The following is a 26,733-nucleotide window of genomic DNA, read 5'->3' as shown; positions in this document are numbered from 1 at the left end:
CTCATTAGTGAGATCAAGAGTAGCAAATTATGCATTCACCCTTCTCATTAGGCTTGTCGTGGTCAAGTGAGAGTTCGTGGTTGTTACTCTTGGTGATCACCATCACTTAAATGGCTTGATGGTGATTGGGAGCTTGGTGATCATCCGACGGAGCTTGTGGATGGCCCAACTCAAGTTGTGAGCAGTTGTGGGTGATTCACCGCGATGGAGTGTCGAAGAATCAACCCGTAAAGAGCACTTGATCATTGCGCGGATCAAGGGGGAGCTACACCCTTGTGCGGGTGCTCCAACAAGGACTAGTGGGGAGTGACGACTCTCCGATACCTCGGCAAAACATCACCGCGTTCCTCCTTCTCACTTTACTTTGAGCAATTCAATTCTTGTCATTTACATTAATAGAATTGCTATGCTAGAGTAGGATTGGAACTTAGGTTGCTAAACTTTTATGCGGTAGATCAATAGAAACACTTTCTAGGCACAAGGGGTTAATTGGGCTAATCATAGGACTTAATTATTGCAAAGAAATTTAGAATTAGTCCAATTCACCCTCTCTTGGATATCTTGATCCTTTTAGGTGGCTCTTGGAACGTTGAAATACATCACATATAGACTTTTGGTGATGTTCATTACATAATGACAACTTATTTTTTGTTATAACATAATCAACAGTAGAAAAAGGAAGGATGACCAATTCGACTATGCCACAAAAATTGTGGAAGGCTCGGTGACACCAAAAACTTGTCTATTGGTGCTTGACAACTTGATATGATAAGAGACCTCCTTCACATTCCCCTCTAAGAATTGTTTCTTTCGTGGCCTGATTCTTAATCGAGAAAAAAATAGGATAAAATTCAAGAAAGGCATTGTTATCATTGGCTAATCGATGAACAGAGACAAGTTTTTATGGGCACTAGGAACATGTAAATCATTGTTGAGATGTAGATCATGTGAAGGGGTATGAACATTTGTTGAGATGTAGTCTAGATCATATCTGATCTGCTTGCCGTGTGTACTTCTTTGGTCTGTTCGCTGTTTGGTTTCTGAGCTGATTTAGACTGGCTGATGCTAGTTTGTTGTGAGAAAAAAATATTGTTGGCTGACTGGTTTGAGTTCGCTGAAATCAAACAAGCGAACGGGGTGCTCGTCACGAACCGTACCGCACCGCACTCGCACAGTCGCACCGCACCGCACGCGCGAACAAAACGAGCCAGCCCTGCCCAGCCTCCCCAACCCATGCGTCTCCGGTACACCGGCGAGCGGCGACCGCCGGCACGAGCTCGCACCAGCAAACCTGATCGCGCTTCCCCGGTCTCCAACTCCTAACCTCCCTGTTTTGGCTCCAGTCCCCACCTCCTGCCTCCTGGTCGGCGAACACCCCCTCGAATTTCGCTGCTCTTCCACGGTTGCGTCTCCTTTGGTGTGGTCTGCGTAGGGCATGGCGGCCTGAGTACCGGGCAGGGCACGGATGAAGGAGCGGAAGCCGGCAGCCTCCTCCCCCGCGCTGGTCCGGATCCTCGCCGTCTGCGCGTCCCAGGTGCCGCCTCCTCTCTCGGGAACCCCTCCCTGCTGTATATTGTTTAATTAGCGACGGCTCGTGATTTCGTTCTGCTCGGTGCTCCACCCTGGTGGTGCGTGGAGTGCTAGTGCGACTAATCTACTGGGGCTTATGGAGTGCCGACGAGTCGGTGCGGGCATGGATCGATTGACCTTGTGATTTGTGGCTAGCCGTTCATTGCTCGTGCGGTCCGGTATTCCGGGGGTGGTAGATTTGCGGAGATGCGGCTTTGGGGTCTAGTCTGTTTGGTCCTGCTGCGAATGCATTGTAGATTTACTGATTTTTCTACCCAAACTCCTAGAGTGCTCCGAGATGTTTGCTAGTTGTTCTTGGCCATAATAGTAGTTTCCTTGTCATTCCTCTTCGGTGTCAGTTGAGCATCCAATTATCCTTCAGTTCTGATGCTAGAACCCAGTGCCATTCCAAGCACAGCTGAGAGTAGGTGCAGCCAAAATTCTTGTTGCTGTATTTCTTATTGCAGTGGCCAATGGCCAAGTGTCTTATCTTGGGAATACAGCCTTATTTGTTATAGATATGTGCAATGTTAACCCATTAAGCTGCTCAATCTGAAAAATGTGAATATTAGGAAAACATTCTACCTGACAAATGTCAGCTATTTACATGCTGCTTTTAAGTATTGAAGCATGTTACACTTACCTGTTTGAGTGACAGCGTACAGAAATTGTCACCTATGGTTGCATGCTTTTATGAAGAAATACATGTTTTCGAAAAATCTAGTGCCACCTTGCCTGGTCTTTGCTTTACTTATGTTGTGCTTGTTCTTGTTTCGCTATTTACTGTAGGCAAAAGATTATGGGAGATGCATAGCAGCAAAGGTCCCTGAGATTGAACATAATATGTGTTCTAAGGAATTTCTAGCACTCAGAGCATGCATGCAGACTGTGGTAATTTCCTATTTTCCTGTGCCATTAAACAAATATATATAGGCCCGAATTCAATCATAAAGTTAGGTGCATATACTTATGTGTCCAATTTGTATGTAAGGGGCCATTATCCTTGGCACTGGACGTCCTCGAATCCTAAATTAATCTCCTGTTGTCTATGCCCTTTAGAAATGATGGTATATACTTAAGAACACCATACTGTTGAGGTTTGGTTCACTTGTACGAATTGTTATCGCTGTGGCAAACGAAGTGGCTTGGCTTGGAGATATTGCTTCATTAGGAATTTGTCCAATTAAATCTTAGTGGTATAATAAAACTATTTATACACCAAGGTCAAATGGTCTTTAGTCTATATAGACCATATCTCATGTTCTCTAATCTGTCGCCTTTGCCCTTCAGTGTTGTGGTCCATTGGTTGAGTACCTTTTTTAAAGATGAAACATGTGTATTTATGTTACTCTTTGGAATGTCTGAAATATGAATTGTTTAATCGTCTACTTGTCTTTAAATTATCAACTTTGTAATTGTGCTTTCTCTTCTGTCTTGAAAGGTTAAGAACAAGGTTTGAGGCTCCATATTTATAGGAAGTTTGATACTAATCTCTTTTGGTAATTGCTGTGGATTTCAGGTGAGAATCTGAGTCCTTACTTTTAAACCAAAAGAGAATACTTGGTATTGTGGTGCTTCGTTATCATTTTTAATGTTAGAAACTCTACCATGCTGATTGCAGACCCCTTTCTATTTCCAGTCATCTTAAAAAGTAGAACCTCATTTGCTTGGCTAAACAATCAATAGAGCCTAAGCACGCAAGACACAAAAAATGTTGGGCAATCAGATACAAGGGGGCTTGGGCACACCTAGGGGCGCTGTCTCATGCTTATGTTCAGCATCCTCCGCTGCGATGTGACATACCAGACATTCGGGGTCTGTTCTATGATGATGCAAATAAGTTCCTTATAGCTCCAACTGCTGATCGGGTATATGAGCATTTAATCAGCTGATGATTTTCTATTTGTTTTGAGAAATATGGTTATTATTACTAAAGTTAACCTGTCTAATTACTGCAGATATTGTACTGGAAAACAACTCTATCTACTCCATCTGGACCTCCAAACTCTGATCCAGTTAATGAAGGACCTGTCTTATCAGTTCGATATTCGCTGGATCATAAAGCCATTGGGATTCAACGATCCAGACATGAAATTGAGTTTAGAAATAGGGAAACAGGGGAGACTTGTTCCAAAAAGTGCAGAGCTGATTCAGAAACTATACTTGGCTTTTTCTGGACAGATTGCCCAACATGTGATGTTATACTTGTAAAAACAAGGTATGTGCATCTTGTTACAGCTACAACTTCAGGAACAGAAATTGTCTAAAAATTAATCCCATTGCCATATAGAAGGATGTAACTATAAGCTGTTTATCAGTTAGACTAATAAGCCATTGTATTATTTGTATTCAAAATATATTATCAACTTTTTCCATAAAAATATATCATCAGCTTAAGTGTAATATAATGTCAAGTCCTTTCATAATTTAGTTCTATGTTAAAAGGAGGCAAGCATATTCTTAAGCTATTTATGCAAATAAGTTTTTGTTGCAGCGGTCTTGAGCTTCTTGCCTATGAGCCTCAGTCCCATGCTTTTCACTTGGTGGAATCAAAGAAATTCAATGTTAGCTGGTATCTTTACACACATGAAAGTAGGCTGATTCTTCTTGCTTCTGGAATGCAATGCACGATGTTTACTGGCTATCAGGTAATGGCACCCGCTTGAGACAAAATCATTGAAGCTCCAAGTAAAGACTTCATTTTTCCTGTTCCGAGACAAAACCCGTCTCATGCTCGCTGATGCTGTGGTTGTCCTGCCTATAAGGCAAATCCCCAGTTGAGAAATTTTCAACTTCTATGTGAACAGATGGATCTGTTTTTTCAGCTTGCCATTTTTCTTTCGGAATAAGTTTATATTGATTATTTGTAGAGTATAGAACAAAGAACATCTTATAGATTGAAGGAAGCTTTCGAGTCACTACTAACAATTTTGCTTTGGCTTGTACTCCCTCCGTTCAAATTATAAGACGTTTTGGCTTCTCTAGATATATTGCTTTTACTATGTATCTAGACAATAGTGTATATCTAAGTGCATAGCAAACGATACGTATCTAGAAAAGACAAAACGTCTTATAGCTTGGAATGGAGGGAGTATGTCCAGGTAAAATATAGGTGAAAGCAAATGCATATATGCGAGCATCTCCAGCAGATCCCCATTACTTCCCCAATATAATGCTAATGGGGCTACCCCAATACCTCTTTTCTGTTTATTTGGGGAGATACTACAGTAGATCACCAATAGACCATCCCCAATCCTTGATCTGACATGTGGAGCCCATATGGAAGTGCACCAATTCAGTTTTTTATTTTATTTGTTATCTCTTTCTTTATTTCTTCCTCTTCTCCGGTAGATTGGCTCTAGGTTCCTGCGCGGCCGGCCACGCACGCTCCGGTCTTGGGCAGGCGAGCTCCGGGCGGTGAGGGACGCGACATCGGGCGGCCGCGGCACAGGCTGCGACGCCGCCGGTCCAAGCCGCCACGGTGCCCCCTCCGCAGCGCTAGCGTAGAGGCCTCCGCCGACCTCGGCTGTGGCCCTCTCAGCGTTCCTCGCCAAGGCCGACCCGGCCTCCCTCCTGCTCGCCAACCCTGCCGCCTCCCCTTGCTCCCAACGGGGATTACCTGCACGGCCTCTGGCCAGATCATCCGCCTCGTCCTCGAGTTGTCGGGGACTCAGGGGCTCAGCGGGACGTTCTCCGCCGGGCATGCTCTCGCGCCTCGCCAAGCTCCGCGTGCTCAGCCTCGAGTCGTTGCGCTCCAGTGGCGGTGGGCCGAGATGGGTTGGAGTGCTGTGATGGGAGCTCGAGCTCGGGCTCCTTGACGTGGATGACTTGGACGGCGAAGGATAAAAGTAACATGAGAGGGAGAAACGGGTAGTTGGATGTGGGGCCCAGCTTATTGGGGGAGATACAACTCCTCCTCTATTGAGGGGAGATGGGCTGTTTTTTGGTGGCCACCAACAAAAGGAAGGGCTATTGGGGGATTGCTGGAGAAGAAAAAGTGAGCCATCTCCCTCAATATGACAGTTTTATGGGGATGAGGGGTGGGATTGGGGGACTGCTGGAGATGCTAGATCTTGTCCCAAGTTCATGAGAGGCACATTGACTCAATATACTATTTGCCCACTGTTCCTATTTGTTTGAACTCAATCTTGTGCTGAGTTTTTTGTGCATACAAAACTTTGAACCTGTCAAGCATTCTGTACAACAATCATATTTGCAGGTGTGACTTGTTTTTCTTGCTTTTCTTGAGTCCTGACATTTATTTAGATTGAATACATAATTGCAGCAAGAGTATTTCTCAAGTTACCTTTATTCAAGTATTTAAGATCTGAACAGAAACTTTGTTTTTGTTTTAGCTGTGTGCTGAGGTTTTAAACTTTCCTTCCTTTCAGTTTTCTGCTGGTGGGATTGTCAAAATACCGAAGTTTGAGATTGATGATGTCTAAAAGTGAAGCAAACAACAAGCCTGTTCTAGCTGCAGATGATGTTCACATTGTAACAGTGTATGCTCTCTCACTCCTGCTCATCTCTTTTGGAGCAACATTTACACTGACTTTTTCTCAAACTTGACAGCTATGGTAGGATTTATTGCTTGCAGCTTGACAGAGTTAGTATGTCATTGAATCTATATCGCTTTTACCGTGATGCTGTTGTACAGCAGGTTTGAACTACAAGTTAATTTTCCCTTCTTCCTTTTTTACAAGCAATGTTTGTTTCCTAACTCGTAACTTTAATTCCAGTGTAGTCTGCCAACATACTCAAGCAGAATTGCAGTTAGTGCTGTTGACAACATAATTATGGTTCACCAAATAGATGCAAAAGTAGTCATACTTTATGATGTGTCCCTGGATTCTTATGCCCCAGTTTCTGCACCACTCCCACTGCTAGTGAGAGGGCTGCCCATCAATAGTAGACAATTATCTCAGACTGCAGATAGCCAGTCTAGTGCTTATGGTGGAACCATCTATGGAGAAGGTTGGAACTTTCTCATTCCGGACCTCATCTGCGATGCTGAGAATGGGCTCTTATGGAAGCTCCATTTAGACCTGGAGGTAAGAAGTTGCTGATGGTCAATTTTTTGTATCACTCCTTTTTCATTGTGAATACATGTTTGCTCTAACATGCTTATGTTGAATTACAGGCTATTGCTGCTAGTAGCTCTGATGCTCCTTCAATTTTGGAATTCCTTCAGAGACGAAAGTCTGACCCAAGCATGGTAATTTTATTTTACTACTTTGCAGATAAGCAAATTTGGTGTTCAATTTTGCCAACTATCAGCATTACGGTACCAATTCCTGTTAATTGTTATGAATCAGGTTAAGACTCCATGCCTTGCTATAGTTCGGACAATTATTCTGGAAAGGAGGTCAGTGCCCACAGTTGCTAAGGCAATGGATGTTGTTCTTGATTCCTACACGCGTTTGATGAAAATGGGAGGGGCTTTTCCTGGGGTTAGGTGAACACATGAGCAAAATCAGCAGTCAGGTAGTCAGCCTAATGAGGGCTCCCATGTGGTTTCTCAGGAACCTAGTCCTGGAACAACAGTTAGTCCTGCTGTGGACCCAGACCAGGCAAGTGGGGCTGTGAATATATCTGAACAGTCAAATTCAGGGGTTGAGCATTCAATAGACAGGGGATTACTAAATATAAATATATCTTCTGATTCTGCGGACAATACATCTGATGCTGTCGACAAAAGACAGCAAACTGTTGGCGAAGCTAGCCGACCATTGTCTTCAGGCACATACACTCAACATGGACAACATGCTGGAACCGTGGCAATTTCTCCAATTGAGATGTTCCAGTCTGTCTTTACACTTGTTGAAGATGAAATGATGGGTGATCCTGCATATCTTATTGCTGTCATCATGGAGTTTCTACAGAGGTATTTTTTGTTGATTTAATATCTTAAATTGTTGAGGATTGCCAATATTCCAGTTCATGGTACATTTGCTGTTTATTGAACACTTTGTTTTCTGCATATATTTGCTGTTTATTTAGCATGCTGGGGTGTGCTGTTAGCAAAGAACAATGAATCTGGCCATATCACTACCACAATTGGCATGTTGCTTCCAAGCAATGACCATTCACTCCATTTTATGAGGCCAACATGATGACAATGGGTGTTTCCTGTGAAATCATCTTACATCATCCATTTTTCTCTGTTATGGTGTATGCTTTGTGTTTTTGTGTAGTGGATGTTGTCTATCTGCTCTCAGGACAAAACAGGATGAGAACAAAAGGTACTATGTTGTCTTATTTGCAGTGTCTCAAAGGCTGGGCTCAAGGCTCCTCACAACCTTTATGTGATGATGGCAACACTACTAGCTCGTAGCAACCGTTATGCTGAAATAGCATTGTTTGTGTCAAACAAGGTCAGTTTATTGTTCTTGCTCAATGTTTAATGATGATTATGTTGTTCGCTAGGTACATTTTGTCAACCGTTATGCTGAAATAGCATTGTTTGCTAGGTTGTGTGTCTTGGATTGTGAGTGGTTCTGAAGCACTAACGTAGCACTTAACTTGTGCCTTGTATGTAGGTTTCATAATGGTTCCAACCATTATTTAGAGCTACTTTGCATGTACATTAAACTAGAGCAGTGTGTCAACTTGTCTTCTAATCCATATCTATTGTCCAAATGAGGCTATTGCTTCGCCATGTCATATAGTTTGCATTTGTCTTTTCCTCTTCAAATAATAAGTACATTTAGGATTTACCTGGATCCTGTAGAATCAGGCCTCTTTACATTTGGCTAATTTGAATTATTAGGCTATTGCTTTAAGCTTTATACTTGTATGTACTACCACTTGTATGTACTACCACTAGTAATTAAACAATAAAAGTTGTGGTTCATATTCCGGTTGACTAGTGATGTTGATGTTGTTCATCATAAAACACTCCAAAACATGCTGCCTTCATTTTGGCTATCAACCACTTCCTGCAGATTCTTGAGCCGTGTAAAGAACTGGCAATGCAACTCATGGAGCTGGGTCTGCAGCACCCGCCAACAAGGAAGTTGGGCATGGATATGCTGAGGGAGCGAGGCCTGCATCACGACTACGTTACTGCGATGCTGCAAGATGGGTACTACTTGGAGGCCTTGCGCTATGCCAGAAAATACAAGGTCCTTGGCTTTGCTTTGATTTGCCCTTTTCCCCTTTCGCCTTGCAACTAATACGTTTTGTTGCATCCGATCACTGACACTGACGCGAGGATTGATTGGCCCAGGTGATCACCGTGCAGCCTGCCCTGTTCCTTGAGAAAGCCGTGGCGAAGAACAGCGCCCACAATCTGGCTGCAGTGCTGAGCTTCTTCTGCGAGTTCACTCCGAGCTTCAAGACCACATCGGACTTCGGCAGATACCGGCATATCCTGTCAGAAATGGTTTGAGCAGCTTTGTGTTGTGCAATCTTGTTGCCCCGAAATGACTTAGCACGTTCCCTGTAGCAAGCAACGTCGCCTCGGAGGATATTTGTATTTAATTCTTTTGGTGGCTCCTGCAGAAATAAAACATAAGTAGCAGTACTGTTGTAAATAAAATACAGTACGTTAATACGGAGTAGGTTTATTACCGAGGAAAGAAGTCTGGTTTAAAGCTAAGGTGACCGCTTCGTGTTCTCGCTCGCCGACCGTGCTGCTAGAGCTAGCCATCTCGTCACTGGATGCTACTCCTAGTCCTAGCCAACGACCGAGCCCTGTTGGCTTGAATTTTAGTATTTTTTCTCTTATAATAAATTAGCATCAGCGTAAACTAAATTTCAGCATAAAAAGTGTTCATGGTCTGGAACTCGAGCGCAGGCTGAGGCCGACGTACTTGAGGCTGACGCTGGGCTGAAGTCCGCCAGCCGACGCCGGTTGTTGACGACGAAGCTGGACTCCGCGGCGGCCTTGGTGAAGGTTAGTTTTGCAGTGAGACGCTCGCCCTCCATGACCGCTGTCGTGGTTTCTGACGGGGCCCGTAAATTTGGAAATGCATTTCCAACTTCTGTTGGAGCCGGATTTTAGTCTAAAATTGTCATACTTGGTTTCACCGAAGGTTTTGGATAACTTATAGTAGTTGTTTTTATAAAAAAAAATATTTCCCATGATTAATCTAATAAGCATCATAAAAATATCTAGTATTGTGACTTGACATGAACACCTTTTTATTGAAAGTACTTCACTATATCGTTCGGAGCTATTTGGCTTATGGTTTTTATGACTGATAAGCTGGTTGAAACTAATTTGTTGTAAAAGAAAAAAAAATATTTTATGACTAATAAGTTAAGCTAAGCTGATAAATTCAAACGAATAGCACCTTAAGTTACTATAGTATTTCCGTAGGACTTATATACTTATTATATTAGCCTTGTTGAGATTGTGGGTGCGAGTAGTTAGAGCCTCTTTGACAAGGCTCCTGTAGGGGTTCAGCTCCAGCTCCCGCAGGAACTGTGTCAAACGCCTGTTTTGGAAAGGACTCCGCATGAGGAGCCGGTCAAGAGCCGGAGGCATTTTTTGTTTGCGCAGGAGAAGCCTAAAAAATGAGCTTCGCGCAACTCCTTGCTGTGGGTTCACGTCGTCTAGTGCGAAGGAACCGTTTTGCCAAACGTTTTTCAGAACAGCTTCAGCTCCTCCAGAGAAGCCAGAGCCATTTTCAGATGAGCCAGAGTCCTACCAAACAGACCCTTAGACTAGACGCCCTGTAATTAAATAGTGTTTGAAAAACAGATAATGCAATGCAAACAGCAGAAGCCACCGCCCGCGTGTTTCAACAACACCGCATACAAACAGCACATTTACATCAAGCTGACATGGAAAGAGGAGAGGAGAGAAAGCAGCTAGGCGGAGAAGAAGGCGGCGGCGGCGGTCAGCCCCAGAGCCCCCGCTGTCTCTGTCCCCGGCACCGGCACCGGCACCGGCACCGGCACCGGCACGCCCACCCCAGGTACAGATGCCATCATCGCCCAAGCGCTCTGCTTCCTCGTATCGGAGTCGGAGGCGAAAGCGGAAGCATGGCAGCAGGCATCACCACCTGGCAGTTCCAGGCTCCTCCGCCTCAGTGCTGCTGCCCTCTTTGTCCCCCGCTCCAACTCCTCAACCACCAGCAGCGCTATGTCCGCCATTGCATGAAGCTCACGAGTCACAACAGCCTTCCTCTCCTCTGCTGTCAGTCTCAGGCTCCGGTGAGTCGCGGCTCGCCGTTGTGCTGGTCTTTTATATCACTGCTTACCTGCCGGCTGAGCTTGGAATTGGATAAGCCTGCCGCATGCGCGCGGACGGGACCCAAACGCCTGCCGCCGATGAGTTAACCTTTGACATCTGGCGGCGGGGCGAGTGCGACGTGTCATGCTATCCATGGCCCTCTTTTTTAAGCTGGCATAAGCTTTATTGCCCGTTCGTCAGTTTTAAAAAAATATATAATATTATTATTTTATATGACAATTACTAAAAGTATGCGTGGAAATAGAAAATTTTGTAAAAATAAGCAGCCCGTCTAGATACATAACTTATTATACACGGGTGCGTTCGGTTAGAGGACGAAGTTGGATGATATATGACGATCTATGGATATTTGGTTGAATAGACGGGACGAGCCATTTTTCTATTTAGTTGAATGGATAACAATGGATGAGACGAGAATAGTTGACTAATTATATCTATTATTCAAAAATAATAACAACTAATAGACACTAATAAATATGCACTAATACTATCATTAATAATCACTAATTTAAAATAAAATATGTTAATAGCACCATTAATATCCTAATTAGCACACGAAACATGCACTAATCAATGTATTAACACTTATCAAAACTAATCATACCATCATAATTACTAAGTAATAATATAACATACTAATAATTCTTAATTTATTTACTAATGACAAAGATTAGAAGACATGGATAAGCTAATCCGCCGGATGTTTTTGATCAAGAAATTCAGCATTTTGGGGTATATTCTCTCTTCATCGATTTGCTTGTCCCAGTGATCCACCCAACCAAACCCTGCATATCTATGGATGGTCTCATCCCATCCATGAATATCTAAGCAACCAAGCGCATAGTACACAACCAATTACTGCTTCTTCCACAGTAAACTATGAGAAGATTCTAGCTGCTGTAGCTATAGCAATGCTGCTTTTAAGAGCGATGTACATAAAAAACCAAAGGTCTTATAATTTAAGATGGAAGGAATACGCAACTAAAAAAATGAAACCAAGACTGCTTCTCCAAAGTTTGTCGAACGCGAGAAATGATAACCATACTGTTCTTTGTTTTTTTATGGCCAAATAAAATTAGGATTGATATTTGAACGGATTTGGCTATATTTGTTGCTTAACTTATGCAATAATTAGCATGATTCTCTGGGTTCCAAGAGATAAAGCCAGATTGATTCTTTCATTTAAAAAATACCATGAAAGAGATCCACATTTATAAATAGTAGCACTGACCGGATTTAAATTTTTAGATGGCAAATGAGAGATGTGGTATTGACAGGATTTAAATTTTTAGGTGACAGGTGTGACATATAGAAAATTTTTCCTATTACTTTTATTCATGAACACTAGAATTTAAATCATTAATCTTATATAAATTAATGTACGCTTTATATTTCTTTTGTAAAATCTAAAATGTCTTAAAGAGCTCTTAACTCAAGACTATATTATATAATACCTAAATAATTATTAATATTTGTGATGAATGAAAGCGAAGTTCTCACACTCATAGATCATACGGTGCACCAGGAATATGTGTTCTTATATATTATTAGAAGAATTCTCCGCGTGTTGCAGTGGGAATCGTAGGTGGAATTATACTACTTAAATTTACTTATATCAATGGATAAATATCATAATACCTATTGGACATTTTTGGCACTTTGAAATGGACAACTAAATATATGTTAATAAATGATGTGGTTTGTTGATGTGATTAGCTTCAGTGAAGACATAATTACATGTTCTAGTGGGATGTGATCGTGGATGCTGATGTCGACACTTTCCATGGCGAGATAAAATACTAGCAGGGATTGAAAATATAAGATATATATATATGCCGATGTGAAACGATCTCGATTTCCATGAAGGGAAATCCACGTATATGAACCATAACATGATAGTCCTATATGATCATCACATTATGGAATAACAGTTGATATCACAATCATACATCAAATACCTGTCTTACAAAGTACAAATAGCATGGTTTACTCATTATTACATCACCACTTGGCATAATCACTCAGAGCACATAGCATCTTGAACGACATCAGGTAGAACGGCAGCGGGCGTAGACTCCATCTTCCTGAACCAAACTCGAGCGAAGAACAAGACCTGTAAGCCTCCCAATCATCTCCCCAGAAGTCATACTCAGACTCGGGCCCTGCCAAATAATTATCGGTACGATTTGTATTGGTCACTGTAAAAGGTCCTAATGGCTAGAGAGAGGGTGAATAGCCTATTAAAATTTTCTACAACAACACTTAACAAACCGGTTAGACAATTATGAGGCAAAGCAAGTGTTGCGCTAGTTTACTAAAATAGCAAGCCACCTACCACAATTATAGTTTATATTGTTTCTATCCACACAATATCTATGTCACTACACTAAGTTAGTGTGCTCTCAAAGGCTAACTAAAGAGCTACACTAACCAAACTAACAAGCTCTCACAACTAGCTACACTAAAGAGCTTAACAACTAGTTTGCGGTAATGTAAAGAGAATGAGCGATTTCTTTATACCGTCGTGTTGAGGAAGGAGCCAATCAATCACAAGAATGAATACCAATGAAGACCAATCACCTCAGAATCAAATGATGAACTCAATGATTTTTACCGAGGTTCACTTGCTTGCCGGCAAGCTACTCCTCGTTGTGGTGATTCACTCACTTGGAGGTTCATGCGCTAATTGACATCACACGCCAAACCCTCAATAGGGTGCCACACAACCAACACAAGATGAGGATCACACAAGCCACGGGCAATTTACTAGAGTACCTTTTGGCTCTTCGCCGGGGAGAGGTCAAGAACCCCTCACAATCACCATGATCGGAGCCGGAGACAATCACCAGCCTCCGCTCGACGATCCTCGCTGCTCCAAGCCATCTAGGTGGCGAAAACCACCAAGAGTAACAAGCGAATCCCGCAGCGAAACACGAACACCAAGTGCCTTTAGATGCAAACACTCAAGCAACCAATCTCACAAAGATGATGAATCAATGATGAAGATGAGTGGGAGGGCTTTGGCTAAGCTCACAAGGTTGTTATGTTAATGCAAATGGCCAATAGAGTGAGCTTGAGCCAACCATGGGGCTTAAATAGAAGCCCCCACGAAATACAGCTGTTGGGCTCCTCACTAAACTAAACATGGGACGACCGGACGCGTCGGTCAGAATGACCGAACGTTGGACCTCAGCGTCCAGTCGCGCGATGCACGTGTCCCCTTTCTTCAAATATTGAGCGCTCGATCCCAACGGTCAAGTGATGACCGGACGCGCTGCTACAATGTGACCGGACGCTGGACCTCAGCGTCCGGTCGTTTCCAGTAAGCATCCAGAAGTGAGAAATCACGACTAGACGCGTCCGGTCATGCTCGATCGGACACACCCAGCGTTCGGTCACACGACATCTCCCCTGTGCGCTGCCATGTCAGCATGACCGAACGCAACCCTCCAGCGTTCGGTCACTAAGTGACCCAGCGTCCGGTCAGAGACTGACGCCAGCATCTCTATAGCTTCTACTGATCAGACGCGTCGGTCCAACCGAGGCCAGCGTCAGGTCACTTACAGTGACCTCTGTCTTTTCTGTATAGAGCGCCGGTGGCACCGTCGGACTGTCCACACTCTACGAGCGGACACTCCGCCGGTGAAGTTCCTAACCCTTGCGCAAATGTGACAACCACCAAGTGTATCACCTTGTGCACATGTGTGTTAGCATATTTTCACAAACATTTTCAAGGGTGTTAGCACTCCACTAGATCCTAAATGCATATGCAATGACTTAGAGCATCTAGTGGCACTTTAATAACCGCATTTCGATATGAGTTTCACCCCTCTTAATAGTACGACTATCGAACCTAAATGTGATCACACTCACTAAGTGTCTTAATCATCGAAACAAAATGCCTCTTACTATTTATACCTTTGCCTTAAGCCTTTTGTTTTTCTCTTTCTTCTTTTCAAATTCCAAGCACTTGATCATCACCATGGCATCGCCATCATCATGTCATGGTCTTCATTTGCTTCATCACTTGGAATGTGCTACTTATCTCATGATCACTTGATAAACTAGGTTAGCACTTAGGGTTTCATCAATTCACCAAAACCAAACTAGAGCTTTCAATATCTCCTTTTTGGTAATTGATGACAACCCTTTCACAAAGATATGAATTGAAATTCAATTGAATCAATATTGCTTGTCCAAGCATATTTACTATGTGTAAAAGGATATGGACAAGTTTCATGAACTCCATATGATAGCAATTGCTCCCCCTACATATGTGCTAAGAGTTTGAATTGAGTCTTGCACATATGCCTAGATAGGAAATATAGGAGACAATGTCTACCAAATGATGCTAAGGTATAAAAGATGGACCTTTGAAGCGTGATACCAATCGAAGTGCACTATTATACCATCCTTAGCATCATGGTTAGCTCGATACTACTTGGAAACATTTGGAAATGTGAAAGCATCTAGGTCCCTAGTTGGGTTTCAGTGATTAATGATAATACGTGATTACTATAACTAACGTGTGTTTTGCAGAAACAATTAAGTTAGGTCACGGTAATGGAGATCGATTGGGCAATCATGGTTGTCATGCCCCTACAATGGAAATCATTTTAGTTTTCAAAGGATGGACAACAAGGTTAAGGATGGACTAGTTCTAAGTGTCGATTGGAGTTGGAGAGACACTTAGAGTAGTTTAGGACTTTGTTTTTTTTCTTTGGCCATACTATTAAAGGGGGTATGAATGGGTAGCTTGACCTAGGTGAGTCTAGTGAGTTAGGTGTGGTGCACACTTGTTAAAACTAGCACTAGGTAGCTCCATAACAGCCCTTTGATCCAATGGAGCAAACTTTATTCATATATGATCGAGAGTTGGAAGTGAATGGAGGTTCAAATACTGACTGGATGCTAGCTCTGGTGTGACCGGACACTGGCTTAGGGTTCGGTTAGTTCATTTGACCAAGGTGAAAGCGTCTGAAAGTGATCGGACACTGCGAGGTCAAGTCACTGAACGCTGAGGGCCAGCGTCCGGTCGACTCCAGTAAGGTCCCAAAGAGGGAGAATTCTGATTGGACACGTCCGATCAATGCTGACCAGACACTGACCAGGTTCCAGCTACTGACCGGACGCTGCTCAGCAAGTGACCGGACGCTGGGGGTCCAGAGTCCGGTCGACATCAGTAGGTTCTAGTGAGGGGAAAACATGACCGGACGCGTCCAGTCAGTGCTGACCAGACGCTGGCCAGCGTCCGGTCAACACTTAACCACTGGAGTTCAGGGTGTACTGACCGGTGCATCTGGTCAACTTGACCGGAGCATCCGGTCACCCTGTAGAGGCACATAACGGTTCATTTTTCAGTCGGTGTTATAAATACCACCTCCACTCGTGTGTGGGGGTACTTTTGCTCATTCCAACAACTGAGAAACACCTTAGAGAGTGCCAAGAAGGGTAAGGTCCTAGTGAGGTGATTGAGATTTGAGAATCCCAAAGAGAGCCCTCATTAGTGAAGGTTAAGAGTAGCAAAGTGTGCATCCACCATTCTCATTAGGCTTGTCATGGTCAAGTGAGAGTTCGTGCTTGTTACTCTTGGTGATCGCCATCACCTAGACGATTTGGTGGTGATTGGGAGCTTGGTGATCATCCGGAGAGCTTGTGGATGACCCAACTCAAGTTGTGAGCGGTTGTGGGTGATTCACCACGATAGAGTGTCGAAGAATCAACCTGTAGAGAGCACTTGATCCTTGCGCAGATTAAGGGGGAGCTATACCCTTGCGCGGGTGCTCCAACGAGGACTAGTGGGGAGTTGTGACTCTTCGATACCTTAGCAAAACATCGCCGCGTTCCTCCTTCTCTATTTACTTTGAGCAATTTAATTCTTGTCTTTACATTCATAGAATTGCCATGCTATTGTAGGATTGGAACTTAGGTTGCAAGTCTTTTGTGCGGTAGAACAATTAGAAACACTTTCTAGGCACAAGGGGTTAATTGGGCTAACCATAAGATTTAATTATTGCAAAGAAATTTAGAATTAGCCTAATTCACCCCCCTCTTGGGCATCTTGATCCTTTCAATTGGTATCGAAGCCTCATGCTCACGTATTTAGGCTTAACCACCTAGAGCAAGATGTCTCACGGGGATGGACCTCCTCCTATCTTTGAGGGAGATGATTTTCCTTATTGGAAAATTCGCATGGAGGCGTATCTAGAAGCTCTAGATGTTGGTATTCTTAGAGCCGCCTCACAAGGCTTCCCAAAACCTCAGGATGCTACTCACCTATAAGGCGATGAGGTGAATTACGAGAAGTGGAATGCAAAGGCTCAAAACACTATCTTTAGAGGCCTTTGCAAAGATGTGGTCAATCGGGTGAGGAACCACAAAGACGCCCATGCACTATGGTCGGATGTTTGTGCGCTCCATGAGGGAACCAAGAGTGAGTGTGAGGAATGCTATCATCTTGTCATGAAAAAGCTCAACTCTTTTGAAATGCTTCCTAAAGAATGTGCTAATGAGATGTATTTACGTTTGAATGTTCTTGTAGAGGAAGTCAATGGGCTTGGACTCACTCAAATGCAACCATCCGATGTTGTAAGAAAGATTTTCAGTGTCCTCCCCATTGATAAATATAGGCATATTGTGACCGTGCTTCATCAAGGTGATCTTTCCACCGCTACACCGACACAAATCTTGGGAAAGATTAATGCTCATGAGATGTACATGCATATCATGCCACAAGATGACTCATCCTCTACCAAGAAGAAAGATAAGGACTTAGCATTCAAAGCTAGTCAAGAGAAGGGCAAAGCAAGACTTGAGTATGAGAGCCCAAGTGATGATGAAGCTGATGATAAAAGTCTTGCTCTCATGGTGAAGAAGACCGCCAAGATGCTAAAGAAGCTCAACAAGAGTGGCATCAAGTTTGATGGCAAGAAGAAGAAGTTCTTCACTATCTCTAGAAGGAAGCCAATCTCCGAGATGGATTGCTTCAATTGTGGAGAACTTGGTCATCTAGCACACCAGTGCACTAAGCCCAAGAAAGACAAGTTCAAGAACAAATACAAGGGCAAGAAAGATGACTCAAGCAATGAAGAAGAAGAAGAGAAGAAGAAGAAAAGGCCATACAAGAAGAGAGATGGCAAAAAGAGGGACTTCCACAAGAAGAAGAAGAGTGGAAAGGCATACATTGTCGGTGATTGGCTCACGGATATTGATTCATCTAGTGCCTCATCCGATGATGATAGTGACAACGAGAAGGTGGCCACAATTGTTATCAACTCTTCATTATCTTCATCGCCACCACCACCGTCATCCTCTACACACCTATGCCTTATGGCCAAGGGTGACCGCAAGGTATCAAACAATGATGATAGTAGTGATGATGAGCATGCTAGTGATGATGATAGCGATAGTGATGATGATGAATATGAATCACCTTCTTATGATGATCTTGCTAGATTGCTAAAACAATACACTAAGATCATTATAAAAACTAGAGCTAAGAATGAAAAGCTAGAGGCTAAAAATGATGCACCTTTAGCAAAACATGATATAGCCGAAAAGGCTTGTGTTGAGATTAAAGAAGCAAATAATGCTATATCATCCAAACTCAAGGAGCTCAAATCTTCTAAGAAAGAGCTTAAAGAAAAACATGATAAACTTGAGAGGACACATAATGAGCTCATCACTAGCCACAACAAGCTAAGAGAAGAATATACTACTCTTAAGGTTAATCATGATAATCTTGTTATTGCTCAAGAATTCTTATCCAATGAGTCACATGATGCTACTAACGATGTTGTTAAGATTGATATAGCTACATCATGTGATGACTTGATTATTGAGAGCATTGAGCAAAGTTCTAGTAGCAAGGGCAAGCAAGTGGTTGAGGCCGATGATTATGATGAGTTTGTCAAGCTCAAGAATGACAATGTAAAGCTCAAGAAAGATCTTGAAGAGATCAAAAGCCACAACACCATTGTGCTAGAAACTCTTGATCATGATGGTGAGTTGATGCTTGAAAATGAGAAGTTCAAAGAAGAAAACAAGAAGCTCAAGGAAGAGAAGAACAATGATGCTCTTAAGGAAGAAAATAAGAAGCTTAAGTTGTAGAAAGAGCATCTTAAGATTGGATTGAACAAGTTCACTAGAGGCAAACATCTTCAAAGTGAGCTACTAATGAACACCATCATGAAGATGGATAGAAGTGGCATTGGGTACTTGGCAAACCAAGAAAAGAAGGCTCAAGCTCAACAACAACATAAGTCCAAGCCAAAGCCAAAGAGATGTTTTGAGTGTCGACAAGAAGGCCACTTTGCTCATGAGTGCCAAACTCAACCACCATAGCCCTTCCCCAAGCATGCTAGACCTTTTGCCTTCAATGCTCACTACATGCTTAGAAAGGATTCTAGTGGAAAGATGAAAGTGATGTTCTTAGGTCCTCCCAACAAGAATAGGCCTAAGAAAATTTGGGTTGCAAAGTCACTTGTTGAGAAGGTGAAGGGCCCTCAACAAGTTTGGGTTCCTAAAGCTTGATCTCTTGTGTGTAGGTGAACTACAAGACCGGTGGAAGTCATTGGGTTATTGATAGTGGTTGCACACAACATATGACCGGTGATCCTCGTATGTTCACCTCACTAGATGAAGAAGTAGATGGACAAGAAAGAATCACATTTGGAGATAACTCAAAGGGCAAGGTCAAAGGATTGGGCAAAGTGGCAATATCAAATGATCATTCCATCTCCAATGTGCTATATGTTGCTTCCTTGAGTTTCAACTTGCTATCCGTTGAATAATTGTGTGATCTTGGCTTCCAATACTTATTTACCAAGAAGGAGGTTGTTGTATCCAAGAAGGATGATGATCATGTGATATTCAAAGGATTTAGATACAATAACCTATATCTAGTGGACTTCACCTCTGAAGATGCAAACTTGAAGACATGCCTATTCACCAAAATAACTCTTGGGTGGCTATGGCATAGAAGACTTGCTCATGTTGGGATGAGCTCACTCAAGAAGCTAATGAAAAATGATTTGGTGAGAGGGTTGAAGGATGTGAAGTTTGAGAAGGACAAGCTTTGTAGTGCATGTCAAGCCAGAAAGCAAGTTGCAAATACCCATCCAACAAAAGCTTTCATGTCAACCGCAAGAGTGCTAGAACTCCTTCATATGGATTTATTTGGACCAACAACATACAAGAGTTTGGGAGGAAATCTTTATTGTCTTGTGATTGTTGATGATTATTCAAGGTATACATGGGTATTCTTCCTTCATGATAAATCCAAAGTTGCATCTTGCTTCAAGAAGTTTGCCAAGAGAGCACAAAATGATTTTGAAGTGAAGCTCAAGAAGATAAGAAGTGATAATAGGAAGGAGTTTGACAACACAAACATAGAAGATTATTGTGATGAAGTTGGAATCAAACATGAGGTCTCCGCAACATATACTCCTCAACAAAATGGTGTAGTTGAGAGGAAGAACCATACATTTATCACTCTTGCAAGAACAATACTTGATGAGTACAACACCCTCGAAGCTCTATGGGCGAAAGCTATCAACACCGCATGCTATGCATCAAACCGCCTATTCCTTCAAAAGTTCCTTGGCAAGACACCTTATGAGTTGCTCAATGGGAAGAAGCCAGACGTCTCCTTCTTTAGGGTGTTTGGTTGCAAATGCTACATCTACAAGAAGAGGCAACACCTACGGAAGTTTCAAAGACGTTGTGATATTGGTTTTCTTATTGGCTACTCATCAAAGTCCAAAGCACATAGAGTATTTAATCATTCCACCAGCTTGGTTGAAGAAACATATGATGTGAAATTTGATGAATCTAACGGCTCCCAAGGAGCACATGAGAATCTTGATGATGTAGGTGATGAACCATTGAGGGAGGCTATGAAGAACATTCCGGTTGGAGACATCAAGCCTAAAGATGATGAAGATGATGTACAAGTGATTGATCCACCTTCTTCATCAAGTGTGCCACAAGATGGTGAAAAAGATGGGAGAGTAGAAAATGAAGATACTCATGTTTCCCATGAACAAATGGTGGTACTAGCACAAGATGTTGATGCTCCACAACCTCCCCCTCAAGTGGTCAATAGAAGAAATACTCCTCTACTTCAAGATCATCCACAAGATCTCATCATAGGGACTCCATCAAAGGGTGTAATAACTCGATCACAAAAATTTGCTTCATTTATTGCTCATCACTCTTTTGTCTCTTGCTTTGAGCCTACTAAGGTAGAAGAAGCTCTTCAACATCCGGATTGGATAAATTCAATGCATGAAGAGTTGAACAACTTCACCCGCAATGAAGTTTGGACTCTTGAAGAGCGGCCAAAAGGTGTAAGAGTCATTGGAACAAAGTGGGTGTTCCGAAACAAGCAAGACGATCAAGGCATTGTTGCGAGTAACAAGGCAAGACTAGTTGCAAAGGGGTTCTCTCAAGTTGAAGGTTTGGATTTTGGAGAGACCTTTGCCCCAGTTGCAAGATTAGAAGCCATCCGTATCCTCCTTGCATATGCATCACATCATGAAATAAAACTTTAGCAAATGGATGTGAAAAGTGCATTTTTAAATGGCTTTATTAATGAACTAGTCTATGTTGATCAACCTCCCTGGTTTGAAGACCCTAGATATCCTAATCATGTTTATAGGTTGTCCAAGGCATTATATGGGCTTAAGCAAGCCCCAAGAGCTTGGTATGAGCGCCTTCGGGACTTCCTCATTGAGAAGGGCTTTACCATTAGGAAGGTCGACACCACACTATTCACCAAGAAGCTTGATGGGCATATCTTCATTTGTCAAGTGTATGTTGATGATATCATCTTCGGATCATCAAATGAAGATTCATGCAAAGAGTTTGGTGAATTGATGTCGAAGGAGTTCGAGATGTCAATGATTGGAGAGCTTACATTCTTTCTTGGTTTTCAAGTCAAGCAAATGAGAGAAGGGATTTTCATCTTTCAAGAGAAATATACTAATGATCTTCTCAAGAGATTCAAGATGGATGAATGTAAGCCAATCAAGACACCAATGCCAACTAATGGACATCTCGACCTAGATGAGGGAGGTAACCTGGTTGATCAAACTCTCTACCGCTCTATGATTGGTAGCTTGTTATATTTGACCAGATCTAGGCCCGACATCATGTTTAGTGTGTGTATGTGTGCTAGATTTCAAGCTAATCCTAAGGAAACTCATTTAATTACCGTAAAAAGAATCTTTAGGTATCTTAAGCACACACCAAGCATTAGCCTTTGGTATCCCAAAGGAGCTAGATTTGAATTAGTTGGCTATTCTAATTTGGATTATGCCGGTTGCAAAGTTGATAGAAAGAGCACATCCGGAGGGTGCCATTTGCTTGGTAGATCACTTGTGTCTTGGTCCTCTAAGAAGCAAAATAGTGTGGCTTTGTCCACCGTTGAAGCGGAATACATTGCCGCGGGTGCTTGTTGTGCACAAATACTTTACATGAAACAAACTTTGCTAGACTATGGTGTAGTTCTAGATAAAATACCTCTTTTGTGCGACAATGAAAGTGTGGTAAAACTTGCAAATAATCTGGTTCAACACTCTCGCACCAAGCACATAGATATTCGCCATCACTTTCTTAGAGATCATGTTGCTAAAAATGATGTATCACTAGAAGGTGTAAGGACCGAGGATCAATTAGCGGATATCTTCACTAAACCGCTAGATGAGGCAACATTTTGTAGATTGCGAAATGAGCTCAATGTGCTTGATTTTAGTAACTTCACTAAAAAATGAGCTTGTATTGTCCCTTGCATTGCATTGTAATATACAACATGTTTAATGTTTTGTAATGCATATAGGGCTTGTCTAACATGGTTAAGATAACCGCCGAAAAGCGTGTGAAGAAGCTTAACATTGGATCAAACTTGACAAGCAACTAGATTTACTTACAAGTATTGCATTGCATATGCATGAATGTTGTTTTGTCGTTTGTCTTCAAATTGCCCTCTTATTGCCTATTTTCTTAAAAAGAACTATAGCCTAAGGCAAAATATTTTTGAAAAAACATGAGGGTTTGAGAGAGGTCACTCACATCAGTCCCAATTGGTATTTATTTAGATCTTATTCAAGTTGGGACTTGATTGGGAATAGGCAGCATGAAGGACTTTGAAGATTTGTTGAAGAAAGAGTGACCGGACGCTGCTCCGGACTGTAGAGTCCAGCGTCCGGTCAGTTCATAGGAGGTGAACTTGCTATGAAGGAGTGATCGGACTCTGGCTTTCAGCGTCTGTTCAGAAGGCTTTCTGTGTCCGGTCGACCAAAGACAAAGAAAAAAGCTTGCACCGGACTCTGGCTGCGTCCTGTCGCTACCACCAGAGTGTCCGGTCAGTAGAAAACGTGCGGCATGCGATCTCTTTTATTCTTTCCTTATCCAACTCTGTGGGGGACCCCATATAATCCACGTGCACTTTGACCTAACCTGTATTCTCATTGCGCCATCATCCCCACGCCGCCGCATCGCCCTGAGCCGCTGGATTCGCCCCCCTAAGCCACTAGATTCGCCACAGCTGCTCCTACCCGCGCCGCCATGTAGCTCAGCGCCATATTGCGCCACCTCACTATCCCAAGCCCACATGCCGCCGCAAGCCCCATGCCTGTGCCGCACTGAGCCAAGCCGCCGCACCACCACAACACTCCTGCGCTCGCCCTACGCCAGCACCGCCGCTGTGTTCCCATGCCGCCGTGCTGCATGGCCTCTGCCCTATCTCAAGCTAGCGCCTCTCCTGCCACCGTGTTCCACGCACTAGTGCCTCAACTACTAACCCTAGTCATTGATTCACTACCATTGCATCTCCAGTGCCGACGACTAGCGTCTCAAGGCAGTCGCCAGATCCCTAGCCTCACCAATCCGGTGGTTCCCCGTTCGTACCTCTTCTCGCTGTTTCACCAATTCGTCAAGTAGCAAGCCCGCGTTTCAATTTCGTACCTAAATTGCTTGCTTCCTAGGGTTTCGTATCTATTAGATATATTGTAATTATTTGTATATCCTATCTATTCCATCGTACAATGAGTCAGTTCCGTTGAGGTGATAGTGGCAGTTGTTAGTTAACTCGGGGCCAAGCTCACGAGTACGGAATGAGGCCAAGCCTCAAAAGTGACAGTTGATCTTTGTCAGTGGCAGTTGATTCATCTTAGATCCATCAGATGGCTCATACGAAGAATGTCAGAGGTGGTCCTGGTGATGAGGATCCGAGGCCCCTGCCTCGCCAGCCTGCAGGACCAAAAGGCAAGGTGACAAAGAAGTTGGCAGTAAGGAAGCGCAAGTATCTAGATGCAGAGACAACGAGAGCCGGCGCAGTTGCTGAGGCCATAGAGCGTGCTGAGAGAGGAGGTGCTCACAGTGGAGTTCGGATTGCTAATCAGCTTTCACCAGAAGCGAGGGCTTCACTTGAGTGAGTTGAGCGCCTTTATGGTGGTCCAGCTAGGACTCTCATGATTGGCGGACGACGTGTTGCCATTGATGAGGTTTAGCCTCAGGGGGAGCCATAGGAGCAGCCATAGGCAACAGAGCAGACTCAGGAGCCACAGCCAGCACAGCAGACTCAGGAGGGTGAGCAGGCTGAGGAGACAGAGTCGGCACCATAGCCATAGTTACGTCGCTCTGGTCATACTCGTGCTCCAGTCATGCCGAGGGCAGACACTCAGAGGAGCGGTTCTCGTCCACTGCCTAGACCACAGGGTCCACCTCCAGTGACCCATCTTGACCTGAGGGCCGCCATGGCCAAGCAGGTGCAGCAGCTAAGGTTCGTGGACTTTGAGGTGTGGTTTCCACCTAGGAGGGATGAGAGAGCATCAGAGGGATTCTATACACCCCTATAGGAGGATTTTTATAATGCCTATCTCAATAGTGGAGCAGTTTTCAGAATATAGAGGGTGTGCAACATAGAGTCTATAGTAGCAGCAGCTGGAGAGCACATTCGCCCGTATCTATCCTATTTACTAGGGCTGATAGATCTGATCGGACGGATAGGCCTGTATGATCCATCTTGGGTTCGACAGTTCTATGCTACTCTCTAGATTGACCCACAGGACAGGTTCATACACTTTGCATTCGGAGGCAGAGACTACCGGCTGACGAGCACTAGGGTCAGGGAGATACTCAGACTTTAGGAGTAGCCTATCAGGTTACATGAGGTTTGCTATGGACAGACTACACCCCCTAGACGCCCTCATGGTGGTATGGTGCCTCCTACGGACTTAGTTCATCACTGTTTCATAGAGCCCTTTGGCGAGGGGTCGAGGGGAAACCCCAGTGATCTCACTCCCACTGCTCATGTGATTGAGGCTATCATGAGGAGGACATTACTTCCGAGGATGGGATATAGAGAGGGATTGACTTGTATTCAGCTATGGCTTCTCAACTCTCTGATGCAGTAGATAGTTTTTGATATTTGGGATCTTCTTCTGTCAGAGATGGAGGACACTATAGCTGAGGGCTTCAGAGGTCACAGGCAGCTACCCTATGCTCACTGGATCACATTCCTTATCCACAGAGCAGTTATAGTTAGGCCGCCTAAGATGATTGCTGAGTATAGTGGTGCCACTACAGAGTTTCCAGCTTATAACCTGACTCAGATGATCTGCCATAGTACACCACAGGCACCTAGCCAGCCACGTTGTCATCTAGAGGTGCCAGAGACTGTAGCCTAGCAAGATGATATTATCAGGGGTATTGTAGCCACAGAGGAGGAGGAGCTTGCTTAGCAGGAGGGGTTGGTCACTAGCGAGCCCAGTGATAGTTCTGATGATGACTACTAGCCCATTCCTCAGATGCCTCCATGATGACATGATGCTGAGGCCAGTAGCTCCAGTTCAGCGCCACCTGCCCTGCAGACAGACCTCGCTCTTCTTGCTATACTTGAGCGGATGAGGCAGGACCAGGCACGACAGGCTCAGGAGATAGCTGCTACATTTGCTCAGTCCAGACTTGGTAGGACGAGTTCCAACGACAGTAGCTAGCTATTCAGCAGCAGACGCAGGCTCTACAGTAGCAGTAGTAGGCCATGGATCAGCAATAGATCCTCATGCAGCAGCAGCTTCTCAAATTCATGCAGCATGTAGTGACAGCGATTGGGGCCCCACCGCCACAGGCTTAGCCCTAGCTTGGTCAACATGCCACCACTTTGATGACTCCAGCATTACAGCCTAGTGGGCTTTAGAGTCAGGGACAGCCACCAGCACAGTATGCTTCACTGACAGAGTAGGTGTCCTAGTGGTTCACTTCGTCAGTGGTAGCCCCACAGTTCACACCTCTTTAGATGGGCTTCACACCAGCACAGACGTCGTCGCTGCTAGTGCCAGACACTTCAGTCTCTAGGAGTCTTGGAGTCTCCTTTAGTGAGTTAACAGGGCAGTCCACTCCTCCATACCTGCATGTTCTAGGTCCTTCTATGGCTGCACCTATCACAACAACTACAGAGACGCTCCCCTCCTCAGTGGCGTCATCAGAGCTGGCTGCTTTAGTTATACCAGCACAGCCTACAGTAGCTTCAGTCCCTGATCCAATCCAGACTGCTTCAGCATCACTTCCAGCTACAGAGAGTCAGACAGCTCAGAGCTCAGTATCAGATGATGATGGCACCCAGTTCCACCTCGCTCCTCATCCCTCAGCGCTCGGCTCATCCGCTATAGCCCCGCCGACCGACCCTTAGGTTTTGGTGTTTGACGCCAAAGGGGGAGAGGGTTTGAGTATGTTAGGCTTAGGGGGGAGCTACATATCTAGAGGGAGCTTAGTTATTATATTAGCTTATCTATTACATTTGGAGTTTTTATATGTGAGATACACTATTATGCATTTGTGTGTGTGATACATTATGCATTCATGTTTACTACTATATTTATGTGATAGTGATATCTACATGATCATGATATATGACATGTGTGCTCTCTACTTTGAATTCTTTATATGTCATATCACTTGTG

At 43.7% G+C, this 26,733-nt stretch overlaps 1 protein-coding gene and 1 pseudogene across 1 annotated transcript; one reads left to right on the top strand and one right to left on the bottom strand.

Moving 5' to 3' along the window:
• The first annotated feature begins 1,168 nt into the window (after positions 1 to 1,168).
• Positions 1,169 to 9,169, top strand: LOC136526196 (uncharacterized; annotated as a pseudogene).
• Positions 9,170 to 10,343: 1,174 nt separating this feature from the next.
• LOC136539142 (uncharacterized) lies at positions 10,344 to 10,778 on the bottom strand. The gene has a single exon (XM_066531084.1). The coding sequence runs from the start codon at positions 10,669 to 10,671 to the stop codon at positions 10,387 to 10,389; it is 285 nt and encodes a 94-aa protein (XP_066387181.1). The 5' UTR covers positions 10,672 to 10,778; the 3' UTR covers positions 10,344 to 10,386.
• Positions 10,779 to 26,733: the final 15,955 nt, after the last annotated feature.

Source organism: Miscanthus floridulus, chromosome 2 (assembly GCF_019320115.1).
Source record: "Miscanthus floridulus cultivar M001 chromosome 2, ASM1932011v1, whole genome shotgun sequence".
Taxonomy (NCBI): domain Eukaryota; kingdom Viridiplantae; phylum Streptophyta; class Magnoliopsida; order Poales; family Poaceae; genus Miscanthus; species Miscanthus floridulus.
Note: the sequence above shows the minus strand (reverse complement) of the source record. Positions and strands in the feature narration are given on the sequence as shown.

Bases quoted from the DNA above. Each gene is read 5' to 3' on its own strand.
- LOC136539142 (XM_066531084.1), bottom strand. From the start codon at position 10,671: ATGGCGGACATAGCGCTGCTGGTGGTTGAGGAGTTGGAGCGGGGGACA.